The following is a 21,021-nucleotide window of genomic DNA, read 5'->3' on the forward strand; positions in this document are numbered from 1 at the left end:
GCGCAATGAGTGAAGTGTTTCTATGTACAGACGTGAGTGCCCGCAGGTCAAGCACGGGAAAAGTCAAGGTGAACAGACATCGAATATGAGTAAAACGGCAGCAGGTCACCTACTAGAAAACCTACTCACTACGAGAAAACACCAATGCCTGCATTGCGTTGTTACAAGCGTGCGGTACTAATTAACAGCAATCATCGTGAAATTGAGAGTGGGAGAGAGTGTAAGGATGAGAGGAAAGGTAGAAGGAAGAGGCAGGTTGGATAATTAACCCTGAGTGTCCGTCAGTCAGCTGTGTTGTGTGGTCAACATGCTGTGCTGTGATGGTGCAGTAGCCTTCTGCATAAAGGAAACAGCTCTTGGTGGTGGTTACAACAGTACCAAAGCAGTGTACCGTAAGCTCAGTCGCCTACTGTACGATATCATTCTCAGCAGGTATCGCAGGCACTTGGCAGGAGAGTGTGTTTCAGGTAAGAACGGCATCAGATAGAATGGTTGGGTTGTGTGGCTCCCTAGCACTATGAATGTGGGGGCAAAGTGTTTCAGTAGTAAAAGGTCAGGCATCTCTGTTGCTCGGTTTGCATGTTAGCACTTATTAGAGGCTTGAGAGAATTGTGGGATACATAATTCTCTTACAACATAGGTGTAATAAGTAAAGATAGACGTTAAAGCATTGGAAAGATGTGCACTTCCTTCGGAAGACAGTGTGCAGTCCTATCCGTTAAGAACAGAAAAGCGGCTTCCTTGTGTGGTATGCTCGCTAAGTGTGTGGCGTGTCTCGAAATGAATGTTTGTGCTTGTGCAAGTCTACACCGAATGGAAATATGGGGAAGGTAGACAACCGGTGTCATTTTTCAATTATGCTTTTTATTCTTAAGATGAGCATGAACAGATCGTACCCACTTGTCATAAAAAAGGAACTGTCATTCAATTTGTCCTCTCTTTCTCAGAAGTCCTCGTGCATTACCGTAACTTCACAGCTACATCTCACACGTGGTTTACACATTTGGTTTCCGTCACGGTGAGTCTTAGATAGTCTGTTGCTTTTAACGAAAGTTCACCTGTGGTTTCTTTCTCACAGCTTACATTGGCAAGCGTGAGCAGCATAGCCGTGAAATTATGGTAACAATCTGCGTCACTCACAGTGATATGTTAAACCCTCATGTACTATACGCTCTTCTTTATACATACAGTGTACAAGGAGTCAACAGAAACAACCACCGGGAACGTTATAATGGAACAAGTGATAATGAAAATGCGTGAATGCAATATGTCTCGTCTAAGAAGGCGATTTCTAGGGCTACGCCCCTAACGCTAACAGTGTTTGAAATGTTGTCAAGATTAGAATGACATCACATCTCCACAGGGAAGTAGACCAATGGGAGAGCGAAAAATTACCCCGTCACCTTGCTATGCCTAGTTTTGTCTCACAACACCAAAGAAAGGAAAAGGGAGTTACAATGTCAAAGTCAATGCTTGAGGGGGGGGCATTGCGTCTGTTTCTTTTTTTCCTTTTCATCGTACTTTACATTCGTAAAACGATTATGCCGCCGCAGGAAGGATGATTTATGAATATGTTGAAGAAAGTGTTAACTTGTTACATCAGACGAGGAATGATTATCACCTTTTTAGGTCAGACGAAATCACACTTTTTGTTCGCTGTTCTGTGCACGTTCCGGTATAAGTCACGTAGTCTCTGGATTCGACCGAAACGGTAGAATAGCCCGGTCTATGCTACGTTGACGTAACTATCAGTAGATTGATGTGATGCAGCAAACCTAACGTGACACCGTTAACCATGATGTAATGCACGTTTGGGGGCTAACCTACAATTTCACGGTCCGCCAGAATCAGATATATAAATGCCGTAAAAATGCAGTAAATGATTTTTTTTTTCAACTGAGCAGTGCACTATATTTTGATTTTATGCAAATAAATAATAACCAAAGACAACAAAGCGCCTTAGATCACTGTGCCATCAAAAAACAGAGGAAGGCTGCATCCCCCTAGGGCAACCTAAGGATTGGGCACAACATTTCTGAGGCTCCCTGTACATCAGCCAAGGAAACTGAAAGGAAAAACCGATCGACCAACCTGTAGCCACTTTTCTACGTTACGCGAACATTATCACGGTTTTGACTCGTTCAATTTGCTTGGCTCGAATGTTGCGTAGAACACAACCAAGGGTGACTGAGAAATGTGAATTATTCAGCAAACGACTTCCAATTCATACAGGTCGCGTTTACACAGACACAATGCCAAAAGCGAGAAGAAGAAAGAAAAGAGAGAAACAAAAAAGCCGAAAACATCATGTGCAGCACATACCAACAAACCAAAGCGGTAACAAATTCAACATGCCAAGATAGCAAAATAGATACAAAGAAAAAGCATACAGAGAAGGGACGGTTAGCTTCAGGTATTAGGGAGAGGGTCATGTCGAATTTTATCTGCTTCGAGATTGGCAAACTTTTTTAAAACTCGTTTTGATTTATTTCTACCCGCGCAATGCCGCATCAGTTTACGCCGCGACACATGGTGCTGAAATGCTGAAACTGCGTGGTGGCGCTGCAGTATAATTAATTTTCTGATAATTTCTCTCGCGCAGAAAATCCTGTGAAAGTTGACGGACTATATATCGTGACTTTTTTAGGCAGCGCACGGTTTTCTAAACCTTGGCGTCTTTGCTTTAGGCGCGAAAATGTGATCGTTAGAATACCGTTGCGATCACGTGTTCCAAAGCGAAACTAGACGCCCTCAGCGAAAGGAAAAGATGGCACTTTTAGTAGTAATTCAAAACAATAAACTTTATCAGAAAAAAAAAATCAATAGTGTGCAAGCGTGACATGACTTCTGATATCCGCATGAAGCCAGGCGAGCCTTCCCTTTCGTCCGCAACAGAGTACCGGCGCTCGCGACCGGTATACCACAAAATACTATTTGGCCGTATCCCTTCCTGAACACTTTCTGCCCTGTAGATAATATAAACAAGGTAATAAAAAAGATGCACGCGGAAACAACGCGCCTAATACCAACGGAGCGACACTGGTCCCCAAAAAACTGAACGCGTATCTTTTCCACCGCACTTTCGGCAAAGCTGAAAAAATGACTGAAGTAACAACGCGAGCGAAAGAAGTCTGGCTTCTTCAGCGCGTCCTGACTAATATTGACTAGAATTCTAGGGTGATATGGCAGAGAAGTATAGGATGCCTCATGCTAGGAAAGGGGAGAAAGAAGTGTGAACAGAAAAGGCGCAACACATTTGCAACCAAACCCCAAGAAAGGATATAGTAATATATATTAAAAAAAAACACACACACGTAATAACACAATAAACACAAAAAGAAACATTCATTCGGGCGATGCACATCATTAATTTGCGCAGTCACTATCCTTGGCAAAATAAAGTCCATTTATGTACAGCGTGGCAATAAATGCTTATGAACATGCACAGAGCAAGAACTGCCTCAGCGCGCAAAGATTCGACGGGCACCGGCCATCCTTATCAGACTAAGTAGTAGTTGATAGGGACCATCAGCCCTGGACCTGCGGCGGTAGGCAATAAGGTTGCCTTCATATGTCTTTGTTCAAAGGCCATTCAAAAAAACAAAAGCAACAGGGGAACACCAGAGCAGGAGTGTGGATACTTTGCTTCTGCGAGATTCAGCAAACCGTCGAGAACGTCGCCTTCATGAACCCGTCACAGCTGAAGCAAGTTCAAGATACGGTATATCGAAGGTGACGTTATCGATGGTTTTCTAAAGATATGTAGCACCGATGCTTTCGATACTTAACAGGAAACGTCCTATTCTATATTCCCCCCCCCCCCCCAATGAAAGTATTATGGAAGACGAAATTAAGGCGCGAAGCCAACCTGCTGCGTAGTGGAGGTATGTGAAAACACACCTGTGACTAGATTCGCAACAGCGGCTTCTGTGCCCGTAGGAATGTAAATGTTCCGCAATGTACGGTCCAAGAGACAAATATATTTACCATTAATATGTGCATGACTCTAATACAGAACAGGTGTTGAACACCTGCGTGGCACGTCTTGCCATATATGTCTTACGATAAGAGCATCTAGTACTATAGGCAAGTGACCATTCTCATCCTCCGGTGTCCCCCCGTTGTGACAGAACGTTGCTTCACACTGGTGGTAGTAGGAATTGAAAAAAAGAAGAAGAAAGCTTATCAATAATCTGTGGGCACACTCTGTTGGAACCTTTTTCGCTGAACCATCGTTTGCGAGGAGCCAGCGTCCAAAGCACCAAAGTGTTCGTGGGGGGGAACACGTTTCGCCGTCAATGAAAGCGTCTCACACACCAACCACAAAGCTTACAGCAACAAATCACACACTGACGAGACAGGGCGCGATTGGGTCGCTCAAATCAACTGCATGGAATGCAGGTTGTAGAGGTTCAAGGGATCCAAAGGCGGGCAAGGCAGACAGAGATGTTGCATGTTAACGTTCATACCTGCGAATGGGTATCCGAACCCTGGGTAGCCCGGGTAGCCACCTCGACCGTAGCCGTACGCTGGGAAACCCGCTGTGTTGTCCGTCGAGAAGAAGAAGAAAAAAAGAAGAACCAGGGCGGGAATCAGGTGAGTTTAGATTAGATCAATCATTAACGCTTTCACACCGTACTTTCTCTCTCTCTCTCTCTTTTTTTTTTGTTTTTTGCTTTAGCTATTTGTGTACGTGCTACAAGACTACGAACCCAACACGCCAAGGGGCTCAGTGTGGTCTCCTAAACATTCTACATCGTAGGTATGTGTTTTTATCCAAACTCTCGACCTTATATAGAAGGAGTCGAAAAAAAAAAAAAAGAAACACACACTCTTGCAACAGAGCCCCATCACTCTAAAAACAGGGCTTCACCGCATAGCACGCTCCTAGCCAACCATCACCCCGAATGACAACGTTCGCTCCTTCGATTTGATTAAAACGAGGGGGCGTACGCCATTTCTGTGGCAATTGTGAATCGCATAATACCACAAAAATGGCGTACGCCCCCCCCCCCCCGTTTTCAGCAAATCAGAGGAAAGAACGATGTCACTCGGGATGATGGTTGGTTAGGAGCGTGCTATGCGGTGAAGTTCACTTTTAAGTGTGGACCGCACAATATATATGCTCCTAGCCAACCGTCATCCCGAATGGACATCATTCTCTCTTCTGATTTCTTGAAAAACGGGAGGCGTACGTCTTTTTGTGACACCTATATGCACTTATGTCAATTGCCACAAAAAGGCGTACTCCCCGCGCTTTCCACGAAGCGGGAGTGATATAACGGTATCATTCTCTGCGCAACGGTTGTCCATCAGCGTGGTGTGCGATGAAGCTCTGTTTTAAGCGTGCTAATCACGAACCCCTGGAAACATCCCTTGGCTGCGCGTCCACGCGTGCGCGCACGAAAGTAACCTCTAGCAGAACGGTATCTCCCAATTATGTTTTAAATTCGCCACGGAGAGGAGAGAGCTCAGCGAACGGTGTCCTTTCCGACGCGAGGTTACGACTCTTTTGTGCAGCTAGTCTACTCAAGGCATCTCCGTTTCTATTCTGGATGCTCCCGCCTGCATCCCGATGATGAATGGGCGACAGTCACAATGCGGCCAATTTTATAAGCTCGCTCTGAAAAGGATGCGACGGCGTCGGCTATACCAAAGTGGAACACAGTGCCCCATTGATATGACATTCCACATTGCGGATTCTGCGTGCATGCACCACGGGCCACAGCAATTACAGAACGCAGTTAAAACTCTTAATGAATGTAGCTTACGGGCTCAGACCTCATGCGTTATTCGTAGAGCTCGCAGGATAGTTGTCTGACATCATGGCGCCGTTGTGTGTGCGCTATTACATATCAGCTATACGGGGTGTCTCAGTTAAACCCCCGGGCTAAATAATTCGCGAACCGGTGCACCAGTCGAATAACTTTCTTTTTTTACACGTATCTGTCCGATACCACCTACAAGCCGCGCGCCGTGTGAAAGAGTTGGAGGCGCTCATTATTTAAATAAAAATTCAAATGAGTTTCGTAAAAAAAAACAACTTGTAGAGCAGGGCGCCGTCGGCATTGAAATGGGTACTACCCCTTTTGGGGCCTTCAGTGGACACATTTTCGAGAAAAATCTGCCATCGAAGCGGGTCAATTGTTGCAGCAATTAATTGGTTTCGGTTTCCATATTTTTGTCGCGCCTGGTCGCGGTGAGGCGCCAAAAGGACGCTCTTCTGCTCTCTTATCCACCAATGAATTACATCAATGAATTACCGAAACCAATTAATTCCCGAAACAAATGACCCGCTTCGGTGGCAGATTTTTCTCTAAAATGTGTCCACTGAAGGTCCCCAAATGGGTACTAACCATTTTAGTGCCGACGGCGCCGTGCTTTAAAAGTTTCGTTTTTTCACGAAACTCATTTGAATTTTTATTTAAATAATGATCGAGCCCCTCCCGCTCACTCACACGGTGCGCAGCTTGTAGGTGGTATCGGACAGATACTTGTAAAAAAGAAAATTCGCAAATTATTTAGCCCGAGGATTTAACTGAGACACCCTGTATATTCCTCTTATCAAGAACAGGTTATAAGCGTAAATTGCGGTTTCGTTCGCGCATTAAATCACGGACTACGCAACCGGTGCATCCCGTTTCCGCTAAAACGCACGCAGGATAATATCATTACTGTGTTCCCCAAAAGGATCGAACCCATTAGCAGAATACAGCCCCCGACACGGTACCGTACAATGGCCCACCTGTATACGTGTAAAAAAAAAATCAATCAAGTGAAGTGCTTTCAAGATTCAACAATCAGTCAGAAAGGTGTTCTCATACCTACCTTCGTGACAACCGAGAATTCGCCAGGCGTGGAGATGATATACAACTAACCAATCCTTAACTATAAACTCAGCCTAATGACAACAAATCTAAAACGATGACTGCTCTATGTAAGGTATCACCAATCTTTGGTCAGGCAATTAGAGGTATGGTACTTCTACTTTTCGTTTGGGTCGTTGCTAACGCTAGTGATGAGAGGATGAACTATAGTTCGGAAACGTATATATATATACGAATGCGATTCTTTGGGGGGGTAGATCTGGGGGAACAGGGGATTCAGGGCTATAGACTTCCGGTGGTGTCGCACATCTCCATGCTCTATAGCTACGCACATTTCCGAGAGTGTTGTACCAACTACCGTGCAAAACACGACGTCTAAAAAAGCCCGAACATGGACCGACCATGGCAGAATAAGCCAATTTCGGTTCTTATGACCGTGATACGGATTCACGTGGAGGATTTATGGGACAGGTGTCCAGAACGTTTTGTGGGATGTTGCACAAGCGCGAGCCATGCTGTCTGAGAAAATGTAGAAATTATCTCAATAAACGAAAAAAAGGTTTATCGAGCGGGTTATATTAATTGATTGACGAAGGGCACTGCATCTCATAAGTGCATTACGGAGTGGGCGACACGTTTTCATGACAGTCATGGCGTACATTAAACGCTGTTTGACATCACAGTTTCTGCAAGCACAAGTGTACATGAACATTTTTTTTTTTTTTTTTTGTGTTTCCTACTAGGCCCAATCAAAACAATTCATTTTGTAACGTTTCCTATTCGGGTTTCATACTTCTCCATTCTCCATTTATTGTTGTTGTTGTTCATATTTCAAACTGCAAGGGGAAGCGCCCGTTGAACCAAAACGAACACGAACACACGGATCTTCGTGTGAAGCAGTACTCAAATTTTCTTTTAACCCTCTCTTTTGACATCTTGGTGTTTATACGAGTGCAGCTCCGGAACTGTTCGGCTTGGTCAAGACAACCAACCGTCAGCTGTATAGTACCTCATTTAGGAACCCCACAGTCTTACCTAACGAAGGTCGTAAATATTGATGGTGGTAAGCCGACCGTGTATTGACTCTTTCCACAAAGCCACGCAGAGCGGCGCTATGTGTAGTCGTGGGGCGCGGATTTGCAGAGAAAGTCGCATTAACGCACGATGATGGTATTTCGCGCGAATGGCACATAAGCAGCGCTCTTATACTTACTGCAGGGAAAGTCGCCATTCCTTCTCCCGAGAGGCTATTGTGCTGTCGGGCCATGCCATTGTATGGGACTGCGCCAAGCTATCGGCTCTTTGGGACAACGGGGCAGCCGAGACGTTGAGATGTGACCCGCTGTCACCGATCGGGAAGATGGCATTTTTATGCGCCACGGAACGGGTGGTACAATGCGGGTTGCGGCTGTCTTTGTGACGATTACCGTTCGTCAGCGCCCCCAAACGGCGGGAACGAGAAAGATTCTTGTTCTATATACTGAGCTCTTCCTCGTGTTCGCATTACCATTTTTACTCGATGAAGTGAGGCAATTCCCGATCGCCATTATATTTGTGCTTGCAGAAACTTTCCACGTTATGAAACTCTCTCGGAATGCATGAACAGGACACCCACATACATATATAAAGAATAGGTAGCTACAATGGTCGGTTTGAATCAGGCAGACATGTACTTATATGCTGTGCAGAAATATATATATATATATATATAAACGTCCATTACTCGCTATTACTAGTATAATTCAACGTAGAATCTGTGTAGATATAGAGCACGTCAGATGCATCTCTCTATAATACGTGCTAAGTTCCATGCCGTTTTCACTGGTGTCTACAGCAAACTATAGATCAAAGCTTCGCACTCAAGTTTTGAGAAGAACTATACCGCCTAGCTACGCGACTGAGAAGCACAGGAGTGCCCCATTCACGCAGCAGATGCGACACACTCAAACTTCGGACGCAGGAAGAACCGGCCAATTTACAACGTACATTTTACAATAAAATTTACATAAATTACGTTCATCTCTTGGTTTTATGCTGACGGGTATATGTCAGCAAGCGCCAACAAGGAATATTAACAAAGTAGCATGACCCGATCGAAAATTGCGTTGTCTATCAGACTGCCACAGGCGACCGCTTGGGGGTATACTTACTATACTTATTATAGTCATTATTATACACGTTATATTTACTTATTATAGCGCGGTGTACAGAGTAGAGAAAACTTGAGTGCAAATGCATTGGATCTAAGTTTGCGGAAACACATTTCACGGCTACGGTTTGCGTGCAGCATTGCTCGAGACTTTTTCTTCCTAATGTGAACGGGAAAGCAGGTGTCTCGCCGCAGCGCCCTCATGTGATGACGGCAGGAATGAACTCGGTCAGTCATGGTGCCGTCCCGTGTAAAAATGGCCGCCAATATTTGAGCTGCTCGCAAATCCCGTGACTGGCGTTCGCAGTATTGATGGGGCCTCACGACAGAGGAAAATGAGAAGTGTGTGTCATTGTGATTGGACAGTGTGAAATAAGGGAATAAGACAGGTAAACTCATGCAATGTGATGACACAGGTGCTGCGCCTCAACAAAAATACTCTAGAGTTCGAGTTTCACGCGTTGTTTCACTCTTAAAAATGAGGGTGGAGGTGGTGGTGACGAACCGGCTTGCCGTTGTTGGCCCCACGTATGTGGGCTGCGTCACGACTGTAATGAACTTCACCACATAGCACGCTCCTAGCCAACCATATCTTCCCGAATGACACCGTTCTCTCCCTTGATTTGCTGAAAACGGGAGGCGTACGCCAGTTTTGTGGCATTATGCAATTCATAATTGCAAAAAAAAAAAAAAAAAAGTGAGAGAGAAAGAGGCGTACGCCCCCCCCCCCCCGTCTTTATCAAATCAAGGGCGAGAACGATATCATTTGGGATGGTTGGTGGGTTACGAGCACGTTACGCGGCGAAGTTCTAAAAATAGAACCAAACGTGTAGGAATTTATTGCGGAAGAAAGCCGTCAGTCGACTTTTTTTTTTTTCAGTTTTCTTTTTGTCACGGTCAGTGCAGCGAACATTACCAAGTTTCATACATCGGATCCTCAATAGCGTCATTACTCATGGGCGTTATCTACCTTCCGAAGCGTATCTGCGTACTAATAAAAATAATAGGCTCGCTCAGGCGGGGCACAAAAAACGATTTTCGATTCGAAATTCAAATCGTTGGAGCAGCACGCGCAGAATATCCCATTTACTTAAGTGTCACATTCTGAACATTTCCCTTTCGCAGTTTTTTTCTCTTACTTTCATAAGTTGTATCGCTGCTTTACTTTCGCTTTGCAAATGCGCAGCCATTCTTTCCCGAAGCACATTCAAGTTTGATAAGGCTCCATTACTCCGGATCCGTGATACACGCGTATATATTGTAGAAAAAAAAAAAAATCGTTAAAAGTACCGTCCTGTTTCCTTACTATTTCTCCGCGTACGTGTCCCTCCCGAAAGTCATTAAGGCGAGACAACAGCTGCTCAAATTTTCAGAGTCACACTCGAGCACTAACCTTACAGTCTCGCGACCCCGGGCTTTTACGAGACTGAGCATCGCCGTGCTGATGACGTCATAAATATTTTTATTAGTTCCGATTCACCGACGGAAGAGTGCAGTACGTACCGTTCGAAGATGGTGAAGTAAGATTGTCTTAAATGCGGAACTGAGTGCAATTTCGTCGGAATGATCTCCCGGTGAAGTGGAGCGGGACACGCGCGCGGGCGCTCTGCTCGCGTTTCACGGCGAATAAGAAGCGGCAATTTCACCGCCGAGAGAAGTCATTTCAAAGAGTTTCTCAAAGTTTCTTTTATGCGGACACGGTACTCGCTTTGCCCTTTTGTCGTGCGCCGCGGAGCGCAGCAAATGATCTTGCGGTTCGCCATTATGATACCGTACCGAGTTGCGTTTGTCGCGGATGGCTGTAGCGAAGGAATCACAAGCCTTTTTCCAGTGTGTATAAACGTGCAATGTTACGGAAAATGTGCGGATAAACTCTGGGCGAAGTGACGGGAGATTCATGAAGCTGCGTACGCGCGGAGGGGAAAAGTGCACACACCGTTTTTGGTACCTTTCGTTACTAGTATATATGCTTTACGAAAAATGTCTCAGCTTCCACGAAAAATGCTGTCACGAGTGACGTCATTGCTGTTCGGAATTTGGGGTGCAAGATGTAAAAGAAGGATGAGAGATGATGAGAATGATACGTGAGTGATCGTAAACGATATGCAAGCGAAGGCGTAACGTAACGAGCTACGTTAAAAGCGTTATTTCTCAATCGATCTCCGACGACACTTGAATCTTGATGCGTTTTCTCGATATACAATTGCTTGCTCTTCGTATGACTCGCAAAATGAGTCTTGGAACAGTGGAACTCGCGATAAATCAATAAGAAATGTTTAGCATTTCTCCTGTTGGGAAAGGTGTAAAGCAACGTAGTTTGGTCAAGACAACCCTTTATTTTTTTTTACAAATAATTAGCCAATCGGACATCCTAAACCGTCTCTACAAATGCGAGGCACAATCTCGACACAAAAACAAACCAATATTTCTTCGGAACACGTCAAACCAGCTCGAGACCGTTCTCTAAGTTACGACACGCAAACGCCTTCAATATGACTTTGGAAGTGTTGAAATAACAGCCGAAACTCACCTTCAGTGAGAGCGCCGAGAGGCCATACCAGTTCTGAAAAAAAGAAAGCATAGAATATTGCGTTTACATAAACGGTCCCGCACACATCATTACAATCCTTCATTACCACAATGCAGGACGTTGCTGTAGAGCAGATGCGGCCACGAGACACGCGCGATACATTAACATACGAACATGATGTTAAATGCACAAGTTGCATAGCACGCTCCTAACCAACCCACTATACATCCCCACCGCATCCCACTACATCGTCATCACTTAGTTGTTGTTGTTCCTAACCAACCGCCATTGTAAATGACATCGTTCTTTCCGCTGGTTCGTTGAAAACGGGAGACGTACACTCTTAAAAAGGAACTTCACCGCATAGCACACTCCTAGCCAACCATCGTCTCGAATGATATCGTTATCTGCCCTGATTTGTTGAAAACCGGAGGCGTACGCCTTTTTTTGTGACACTTATGCTGTTCATAATTGTCACAAAAAAGGCGTACGCCTCCCGTTTTCAACAAATCATGGCAGATAACGATATCATTCGAGATCACGGTTGGCCGAGAGCGTGCTATGCGGTGAAGTTCATTCCTAAGAGTGTACGCCTTTTTGTGATGCTTGCGCAGTGAGGTTAAGTGTCACAGAAAGACGTACACTCTTAGAAATGAACTTCACCGCATAGCACTCTCCTAGCCAACCATCATCTCAAATGATATCGTTATCTGCCCTGATTTGTTGAAAACCGGAGGCGTACGCCTTTCTTCTGATAATTATGAACAGCATAAATTGCACAAAAAAAAAAAAAAGGCGTACGCCTCCCGTTTTCAATAAGTCAGGGCAGATAACGATATCATCCGAGATGATAGTTGGATAGGAGCGTGCTATGCGGTGAAGTTCATTTTTAAGAGTGTACGCCCCGCGCTTTCCGCAAATAAGGAATGATAACGGCAGCATTCACACGGCTAACGGTGCGGTCACAAAAAGGCGTACGCCTTTCGTAGTCAGTGGTTTATCCAGAATCCCAAGCACGGAGTGGTGTTCGAAAAAGTTGGGGGTTATTATTATAGTTACGTCATTACAGCTTAACACATCATTACCGACATGTCTCTGAAGCTCAAATCACAAGGGGGTACACAGCTGAAAGAGTTAGGGGGTGTCACTGAACATTTGGGGAAGGGGTGCTAGGGAGATGTAGGGAGGGTCTGGATAAATCACTGCTTCAGTTCTAAACAAATCGGGGAAGAGAACGATGGCATACGTGATCATGATTGGTTAGGAACGTGTTATGCGGTGAAGTTCAAACTTTCACCGCCGCCACCACCAAAATCTGTTCTAAGAGTGCACGCCCCGTGTTTTCCACGAATCATGGTCCACCAGGCAATGTGACAGTTAACACTTTTGCCTTTTTGTGACAATTACCATAACTACATAAGTGTCCCAAAAAAGCCTCTTGTACTGAAAAAGTCAGGGGTGAGAACGATGGCACAGTTGGCTAGGAGAGTGTTATGCAGTAAAGTTCTTTTTAAGAGTGTACCCACAATGGAGATTTTCACGGTTGTCACGATATTATAGCCAAGTGTAACGGATAACTAAAGGAAAAAAAAAAGAAGAAAGATTCTTAAGTATGACACGCGAAACAAGCTTTGTATCCTGAAGCTTCCGGAGCAAGCAGGAAAGGTGCAGCGCGTTTGAAGAGGAAGGCGCAAACGAACGACAGGCGAAAAATGGATCCATTAGGGTTACCACTCGGAGCTTTCCTCTATAACGGAGCCTCCAACAGACAGACGCATTTTAATTTTACTTTCTTCTTCGGACCCCATTATTAATGTCTTCCCTGTCATGTTCGCTATCGTGGCTTTTTGAGAGCAGCGCAGCTTCACCCTCGCATTTCGATATTTCACTGGAAGCGTCTAAAAGTGCAGGTTCCCTCGTATACCGTACATTTGCGACATTTTTACTCCAAAAGGATAGAATGCCGCTTTGATGATGTTTTGTTCACCCCCCCCCCCCCAATGGTTTCTTTATTTATCTTTTTCTGTAACAAAAAAATTGAAGGAAGAAAGAAAAAGGTGTGTCCGTACGAAAAGGAAGAAGTGACGAATGCGAGGGAGAAAAAAATGAGACGCAGAATGTGTTTTTTAGCCAAAGGCCATAAGGCGTTAGATGAGAGGTTTAAAATTCCGTTGCGCTTTATAGAACGCCGCCGTGTTATTCAACCCGCTTTGTTCTGCCTGTTTGAAAACTTGCCAAGAAAGCTATAACGGTTACGTCTATGCCTTTACATAACGCATAATAAGTATTTTGCTACCACGACTTGTTTATGTTTCTTACTTTTTTGCCTTCTTCTGCACTCTTAAAAACGAACTTCACCGCATAGCACGCTCTTAGCCAACCACCTTCTCAAATGATATCGTTATCTGCCCTGATTTGTTGAAAACGGGAGGCGTACGCCTTTTCTGTGACAATTATGAACAGCATAAGTGTCACAAAAAAGGCGTACGCCTCCCGTTTTCAACAAATCAGGGCAGATAACGATATCATTCGAGATGATCGTTGGCCAGGAGCGTGCTATGCGGTGAAGTTCATTTTTAAGAGTGTGGCTTATACGTGAGTTCGAGTACGAAATATTTTCTGCGTTATCTCTTTGCCAAGATTTGGGAATATAATTTAAAAGTACCACAACGTTACAGTCGTGGCAGACTTAACTTGGCGTTAACTCAGCACACACTCTAAAAACAGAACTTCACTACATAGCACGGTCACCGCCAACCACGCTCTAAAAACTGAACTTCACCGCATAGCATGCTCTGCGCCAGCCATTGCTACGAATTATAGGGTTATCGCTTCTGATTCGAAGAGAGAGAGAGAGAGAGAGAGGGAGAGATGATGGGGGGGGGGGGGCACACGCCTTTTTTGTGCAAATTTGGATGCATGATAATTGACACAAAAAGGCGTACGCCTCCCCCCTCTCCTCGAATCAGGAGCGATAACCCTATCATTCGTAGCAATGGTTGGCGCAGAGCGTGCTATGCGGTGAAGTTCAGTTTTTAGAGCGCACTGCACACAATGATACACCCGCGATTCGTGGAAAGCGCGGGGCGTACGCCTTTTTTTAAACTGCGTAAGTGTTCCAAAAAGGCGTACGCGTCTCGTTTTTAACCAATCAGGGGGCAGAACGATAGCATTCGGGATTGGCTAAGAGTGTGCTATGTGGTGAAGTTCTGTTTTTAGAGTACAGGCAGACTCGTCTCTATAGTATATGCGGTTGGAGGGAAAATACGGTATAAAAAAGGAGTAAATTGAGGAGTAAGTATACAGCTTCTTACCCTCCTAGATTGCTGTTACTCCCCATTTTAGTCGCATGGACTTGAAATTTGCTCCTCAGCACTGTAAAAATAGTCCCTAATCCTCGCATAAACTACCGTTCATTTACTCCGCCAAGGAATGATTGTGTCAATGCATCCAGTCCTCCCCAAAATGACTATAATTGCCCTTCTTTTTTTTTTTCTTCTTAGAGCGCAAACTGCAATTCAAAGTTCCACTGCAATTCGCAGAGCGGTGATCTCCCCTCAGGGTTTCGAATTAGGTCACAATTATAGGACATGGTGCACCAACTCGGTAACAATTCACTGCCGGGAACAATTCGCTGTTGACAGATTGAAACGCAAGTTGGGCAGCAGATCACTTTGACCTGGTTACCTAACGCTGACCCAAATGTTAGCGTTTAACAGTTCCAAGGGTGCACAGCTTTACAATAAGGACGTTGCCAACTGAAAGAGTCGTTGGCGATCGATTGCCTACAACACTGCGCGTCCATAAGCTTACCTGCTCCTCTTCCTCGAGCAACATTATTAGGCATCATTACTTCCTTTGGCTGGGCCTTTTTACATTCCACCTGAAAAGAGGAAAGAAACAACGAATTGATTATGACTAAAGTAAACCGAGCTAGTCTCGCATGTACTGTCACGATTTGTAAGATAAAAAAAAAAGCGAAGAACAGCCTGAGGTAAAGTAGTCTGCCTCTTTGTTCACATTTTAGCCACTTACTGGGCGACAGTGCGGGAGAGCTATTTCCCATACATTGCCAATACCTGATACTACCATTCTCTGGAGCTGCGACGATCGAGGCATCCATGACGCTTCGAAATTAATTCTCGAAGGCATATTTACCGGAAGTGTAACAACACAATGACTGAACATTTTAAAAGCAGAGCAAAATCGATAGCACGATGTGTAACAAATGGAATCAAATCAATAATCAATAAAGCAACAGTGTCTCTATATCGCTGCGAAACTACACGCAAAAGAAACTACACGCGTATGAAACCACGCGCAAGGCATGGCAAGTGGTATAGGCCATCGGTTACTTTACTCTAGTTCCCCAGGCAGTCTCGTGCGCCATTTTATCACCACGAGTCTCGTGTCGTCTTGTCCCTTCGCTGTGTGTATCCCTGTAACCTTCTCAAACTGAAGGAAATGTTGCCTTAATCCACATTTTATTTTCATTATAAACACGGTACTTTACCTTGGAGTAACCCTGTACTACACTCTTGAAAATGAACTTCACACTGCTCTGCTGTGAAGTTCATTTTATCCGGAGTGAAAAACAGTACCGGAGGCGTACGCTTATGCCGTTCATAACTGTCACAAAAAAGGCGTACGCCTCCCGTTTTCAACAAATCAGGGCAGATAACGATATCATCCAAGATGATGGTTGGCTAAGAGCGTGCTATGCGGTGAAGTTAATTTCTAACAGTGTAGGACAGTCCTGATGGCGGACAACAGTCCCTTAGTATCAACATTTCTCTGAGGACACTTAAGTCAGGTACCCACGAGCTCGAACTAAGCTAGCAAAGGCAGCGAAGGCTAGCCAAGGCGAGCTTCGATTGGAAATTATGCTGTGTTACAAAACAATGTGCAGCACGCCCATCTCTGGTAGAGAAACATTAAAGCGGATATCGTAATAATATACCACGACATCGTAACAACACAGACGAGATAGTCGGAGAGTTCGCCTTTAAAGCGTGCTTCACCGCGTGTTTCGGTGCGCAGGGAGAAGCCGCCATACAGGAGGTCTTTTTTAACGCAGTTCACCAGTAACACGAAAATAGGATATGCGACATCCTTCACGGAATGTGATTGTGACATAACTACAGTTACAAAATAAACACAACCACCACCATCGGTAACATTTGCTGTACAAATACGCAGTTTTGCAGCAAAATTGCTCTGACGAAAGATACTAGTGCGTATCGCCTCAACTAAAGTTCATTTTAATTTGCACAAGCTTTCGCGTGGAGGTCCACGCGAAAGCTTGTACAAATTAAACTTAAACAAAAATCTTCAGTGTCGGTTTCTGTATTTTGTTTATGTGATCTACAGGACTTGACTCCCCTCTTCGTATACGCTAAAGTTCATTTGTAAGGAGGCGTTTACGAACCTCTTATGTGCTCTGGGGTGCACTCTAAAAACATAATTTCACCGCATAGCACGCTCCTAGCCAACCATCATCACGGATGATATCGTTGACTGTCCTGATTTGTTGAAAACGGGAGGCATACGCCTTTTTTGTGACGCTTATGCTGTTCATAATTGTCACAAAAAAGGCGTACGCCTCCCGTTTTCAACAAATCAGGACAGTCAACGAGATCATTCGTGATGATGGTTGGCTAGGAGCGTGCTATGCGGTGAAGTTCATTTCTAGGAGTGTGGAACATAATACTCATACTTTGTATTATAATGCAAATACATAGTACTATAGTATACCTATACTATAGTATACTAGATATACTATACTATAGTACTACTATAGTAATACTATAGTATAGAAATCGGTATAATACTAATAAGTGATACTCTGACTCTGAGGTATTATTATACGCAATACTAATACTTCCGTGTATTGCTCGATTAATACTAGTAATACTTCGATAATCAACTCGCGGGTTAGCCAGATCGAAAATGCAGAGATATACACAATTTGTGTACCATTCGACTCGTGACAGTCGTCCTCCAATCGCGTTTTATACTTTAGCCGAATTGTATAGGCGTCTTGTTTGAGGGACATGGGCTCGGAGAAAATTAGCGATCAGGCGCACGAATGAGTATCAAAAACAAATACTTAAAACTTTTACAGCAACAGGTATTATAATACGAGGTACTGCCACTATTAACGCCTATACCGTCTTCTGGGCGTTTTTTCTTTCTTTTCTTTCTCGCCTCCTTCCACGGAGTCGCTGTTCTCAAGGCAGCCATAAACAAAGAGGCTGACGATTAGCGAAAAGGAGGGGCAGAAGAATAGCTCCTGCCTTATAAACTGTCGAGAGAATCTCGGTGAAAATCACCATCCTAATCAAAGCCATTACTATGCGCTCGCATGCGTCCGTCGTTTTGTGCTAATGTTTCGAATACTAAGCAAGGCCACGAGAAATCCAGCAAGAACAGGACCGCGCTGTTTTCGAAATGAGAAAGGCTCTGATTGTCGGCTTCAAACACTATGCGGACGTCGTCGCCGATTGGCAGCAAATTAGTTTAGCCGCTGTTGGATGTGCTGGTTACTTCAGCTAGCCATGTCTTCTCAGTACACCGTTAAAAAAAAAAAAAAGAACTTTAGCAGAAGAAGTCATTAAAAGGACAGAAACCGGATCAGACTACAGCTCGTTTGCATGGCTCGATTACAGAATCGGAGAAAGCGACATTGTGATATAAACTTGTAGTCGGCGGCGGCCAATATCATAAATGATAGAACTTCTACAGGGTGAATTTAGCAAAGGCTACATATTTCGATCGCGTCGTAAAAAATAGAAGATGACGTCTCTGGCGCTTCAAACTTTGCACACTTATAGTCATTTGTTTCAAGTTTCATCGATATTTTTTTTTTCAAATTGCTATCACTTTGTAGATTTTTTAAATAGAATTCGCCATTACAATTTGCTTTGTAGAATTCGCAATTTTTTCCTCTGTCTGTTTCAAATTCATATCACCACGTGAAGGCGGCGCGCAAAAGCAGAACCTGTAGAACAACCAACAACCCGATGGACCAGGTGCAGGGTTTCGAGGGAGCGCCACCTATACGTGGTGATGTGAACGTGAAACAGAGAGAGAGAGAGAGAGAGAGAAAGAGAGAGGAAAACATAGCGGACAAAAGTTGGACATATAGGACAAAAGTTGGCTGGAGGTTGCAGATGCACATTTTCTGAAGTTATTTAACCGTGTAACGCGAAACCGACTTGAACGTGTGTCGTCGGTGGGTTGCGACAGAACAACAATTTCAACGCGGCCGTCGTCGATCGCTATACTGCATAGCGATAGAATGCTGAAGAGGGCAAAATCAATCGTGATAAATGCTGCGGGTACCGAAAGGAATAGCGAAAACACATTCAAATACTACATCCCTGGCTGGCGCTTCTGCTCGTCATTCAAACGGGACACAACGGTGTGGCCGCGTGGCTATCCCTCTATCCCTCACGCTATCCCTCACTACAGATTCACACTCCTCGTTGTCACGCTCATCTCTTGGGCCCTTGCGCTATGAAAGGACGAGAAAAAAAATGAAAAAGAGGAAAACGATATGTGCACTTTGATATAGAAAATTCCCTCAGCTCATTACCGCATAATGTCAACACAAATACGTCGAGGCAAATCCCGGTCGATGTCTCGCCCTTTCTTTCTTTTTTTTTCTTCCCGCTCTCTTTCATCCTCCTCCCTCGTGAAAGCGCTTTATTTATTTCATGTTGGTCGGCGACAGCTGGGACTTTTCTTCCGCGCGTGCTTTTCTTTCTTTCTCTTTTCTTTTTTTGTTCCTTGTCAAATCACATTCGCCGTCATTAGCCTTATCAGAACGAGCCCTCCTGTTGTACCCAGAACGGAACAACAGCAATGGTTCCGAATGTTCCACTTTTCTTTCTTTTTTTCAGATTGTGGGCCCCAGAGAAATAAAAATAGTCTCGACGAGCGCTGCGTTGTGTACACTCCCCCCTTTTCCTTCCCTGATTTGGTGCGCGGAAAATGCGTTCTTGTTTTTGGAGACAGCGAAAGTATGCAAACGAAATGAAGCAGGAAATCATCCGAGCCGCAGACCTTACGTGGCATCCGTTTAATGAACAAACGTCGCGATGGCATATTCAACGAGACTCTCGTTTACTGGTAAAGGCTCCCAGTTCGGCTCTAAAACGGGTACAGTACACGGCACACACGCAATACCTGGTGTAAGCAACGTAGACTCCCACCCGTAATAATACGCTCAAAGCTTCGTTCGCTCCCCAACGCCTACACTCTTAAAAATGAACTTCACCGCATAGCACGCTCCTAGCAAACCATCATCTCGAATGATATCGTTATCTGCCCTGATTTGTTGAAAACTGGAGGCGTACGCCTTTTTTGTGACACTTATGCTGTTCATAATTGTCACAAAAAAGGCGTACGCCCCCCGTTTTCAACAAATCAGGGCAGATAACGATATCATTCGAGATGATGGTTGGCTAGGAGCGTGCTATGCGGTGAAGTTCATTTTTAAGAGTGTAGTTGAAGGGATTCTGAAAAGGTTCGTCTCAGCTACACTCTTAAAAATGAACTTCACCACATAGCACGCTTCTAGCCAACCATCATCTCGAATGAAATCGTTATCTGCTCTGATTTGTTGAAAACGGGAGGCGTACGCCTTTTCTGTGAAAATTATGAACAGCATAAGTGTCACAAAAAAAAGGCGTACGCTTCTCGTTTTCAACAAATCGGGGCAGATAAAGATATCATTCGAGATGATGGTTGGCTAGGAGCGTGCTATGTGGTGAAGTTCATTTTTAAGAGTGTACCATATGTCGGCAGTACGTGACAGCGGTACCGCGAGGTACTGAATTGGTACTGCATTAGGTACTGAATGAAAAATTGCTTCCTTATGCTCATTACACACATCCATCACGTGCTCTTAAAGCGGAACTTCACAGCCTCTAACATGCTCCTATAGCCAGCCACTATTTCGGATGACACCGTATCTTCATTTGTTGAAAATAACCGGGGTAGTACGCCTTTTTGTGACACTTGCTTTGTCCCTGGCCACATCCAGCCCACCAACGCTCTGCCCTCAAAGCTCTCTTGACCTTTCTGGATACCATAGGACTTCGATCCGTATTGTGAAGGGGCTCATTATTTGATTCCCCGCATCACCACTAGCAATGGGGTAGAGCATCGCCTCTGGCGATGAAACCCGCCAATTCATCATCTCGCAATAAAGTTGTTGTTGTTGTTGTAGTGACACTTATGCATTGTGATATAGTTATGATAACTGTCACAAAAAGGAGTATACGTGCCGCGCTTTCGGCAAATCAGGAATGATAACGGTATCACAATCTGCGACGATTGGGCTTCACCGTGTTATGTGGTGAAGTTGCGTTTTACGAGTGTACGCCTTTTTGTGACATTTATGCATTTATATTAGCCAGAAAAAGGCGTACGCCCTGCGATTTTCACAATCAGGAGTGATAATTAACGTTATCATTCTGTGCAATGGTTGGGCATCACCGTATTATGCT

General features: G+C 44.5%; 1 protein-coding gene across 17 annotated transcripts in view; it reads right to left on the reverse strand.

The window, feature by feature from the left end:
• The window catches only part of LOC135371154 (RNA-binding protein Musashi homolog Rbp6-like), a 344,111-nt gene that overhangs the window by 18,788 nt on the left and 304,302 nt on the right, over positions 1 to 21,021 (reverse strand). For all 17 annotated transcript variants that reach the window (XM_064605199.1, XM_064605200.1, XM_064605198.1 and 14 more), the window contains 3 exons: positions 15,320 to 15,389; positions 11,507 to 11,539; positions 4,470 to 4,541 (listed from right to left, as the gene is read on the reverse strand). In XM_064605199.1, coding sequence (XP_064461269.1) covers positions 4,470 to 4,541; positions 11,507 to 11,539; positions 15,320 to 15,389 — 175 coding nt within the window. The remainder of the gene's footprint in view (positions 1 to 4,469; positions 4,542 to 11,506; positions 11,540 to 15,319; positions 15,390 to 21,021) is intronic.

This window comes from Ornithodoros turicata, chromosome 10 (genome assembly GCF_037126465.1).
Source record: "Ornithodoros turicata isolate Travis chromosome 10, ASM3712646v1, whole genome shotgun sequence".
NCBI classification, from domain to species: Eukaryota; Metazoa; Arthropoda; class Arachnida; order Ixodida; family Argasidae; genus Ornithodoros; species Ornithodoros turicata.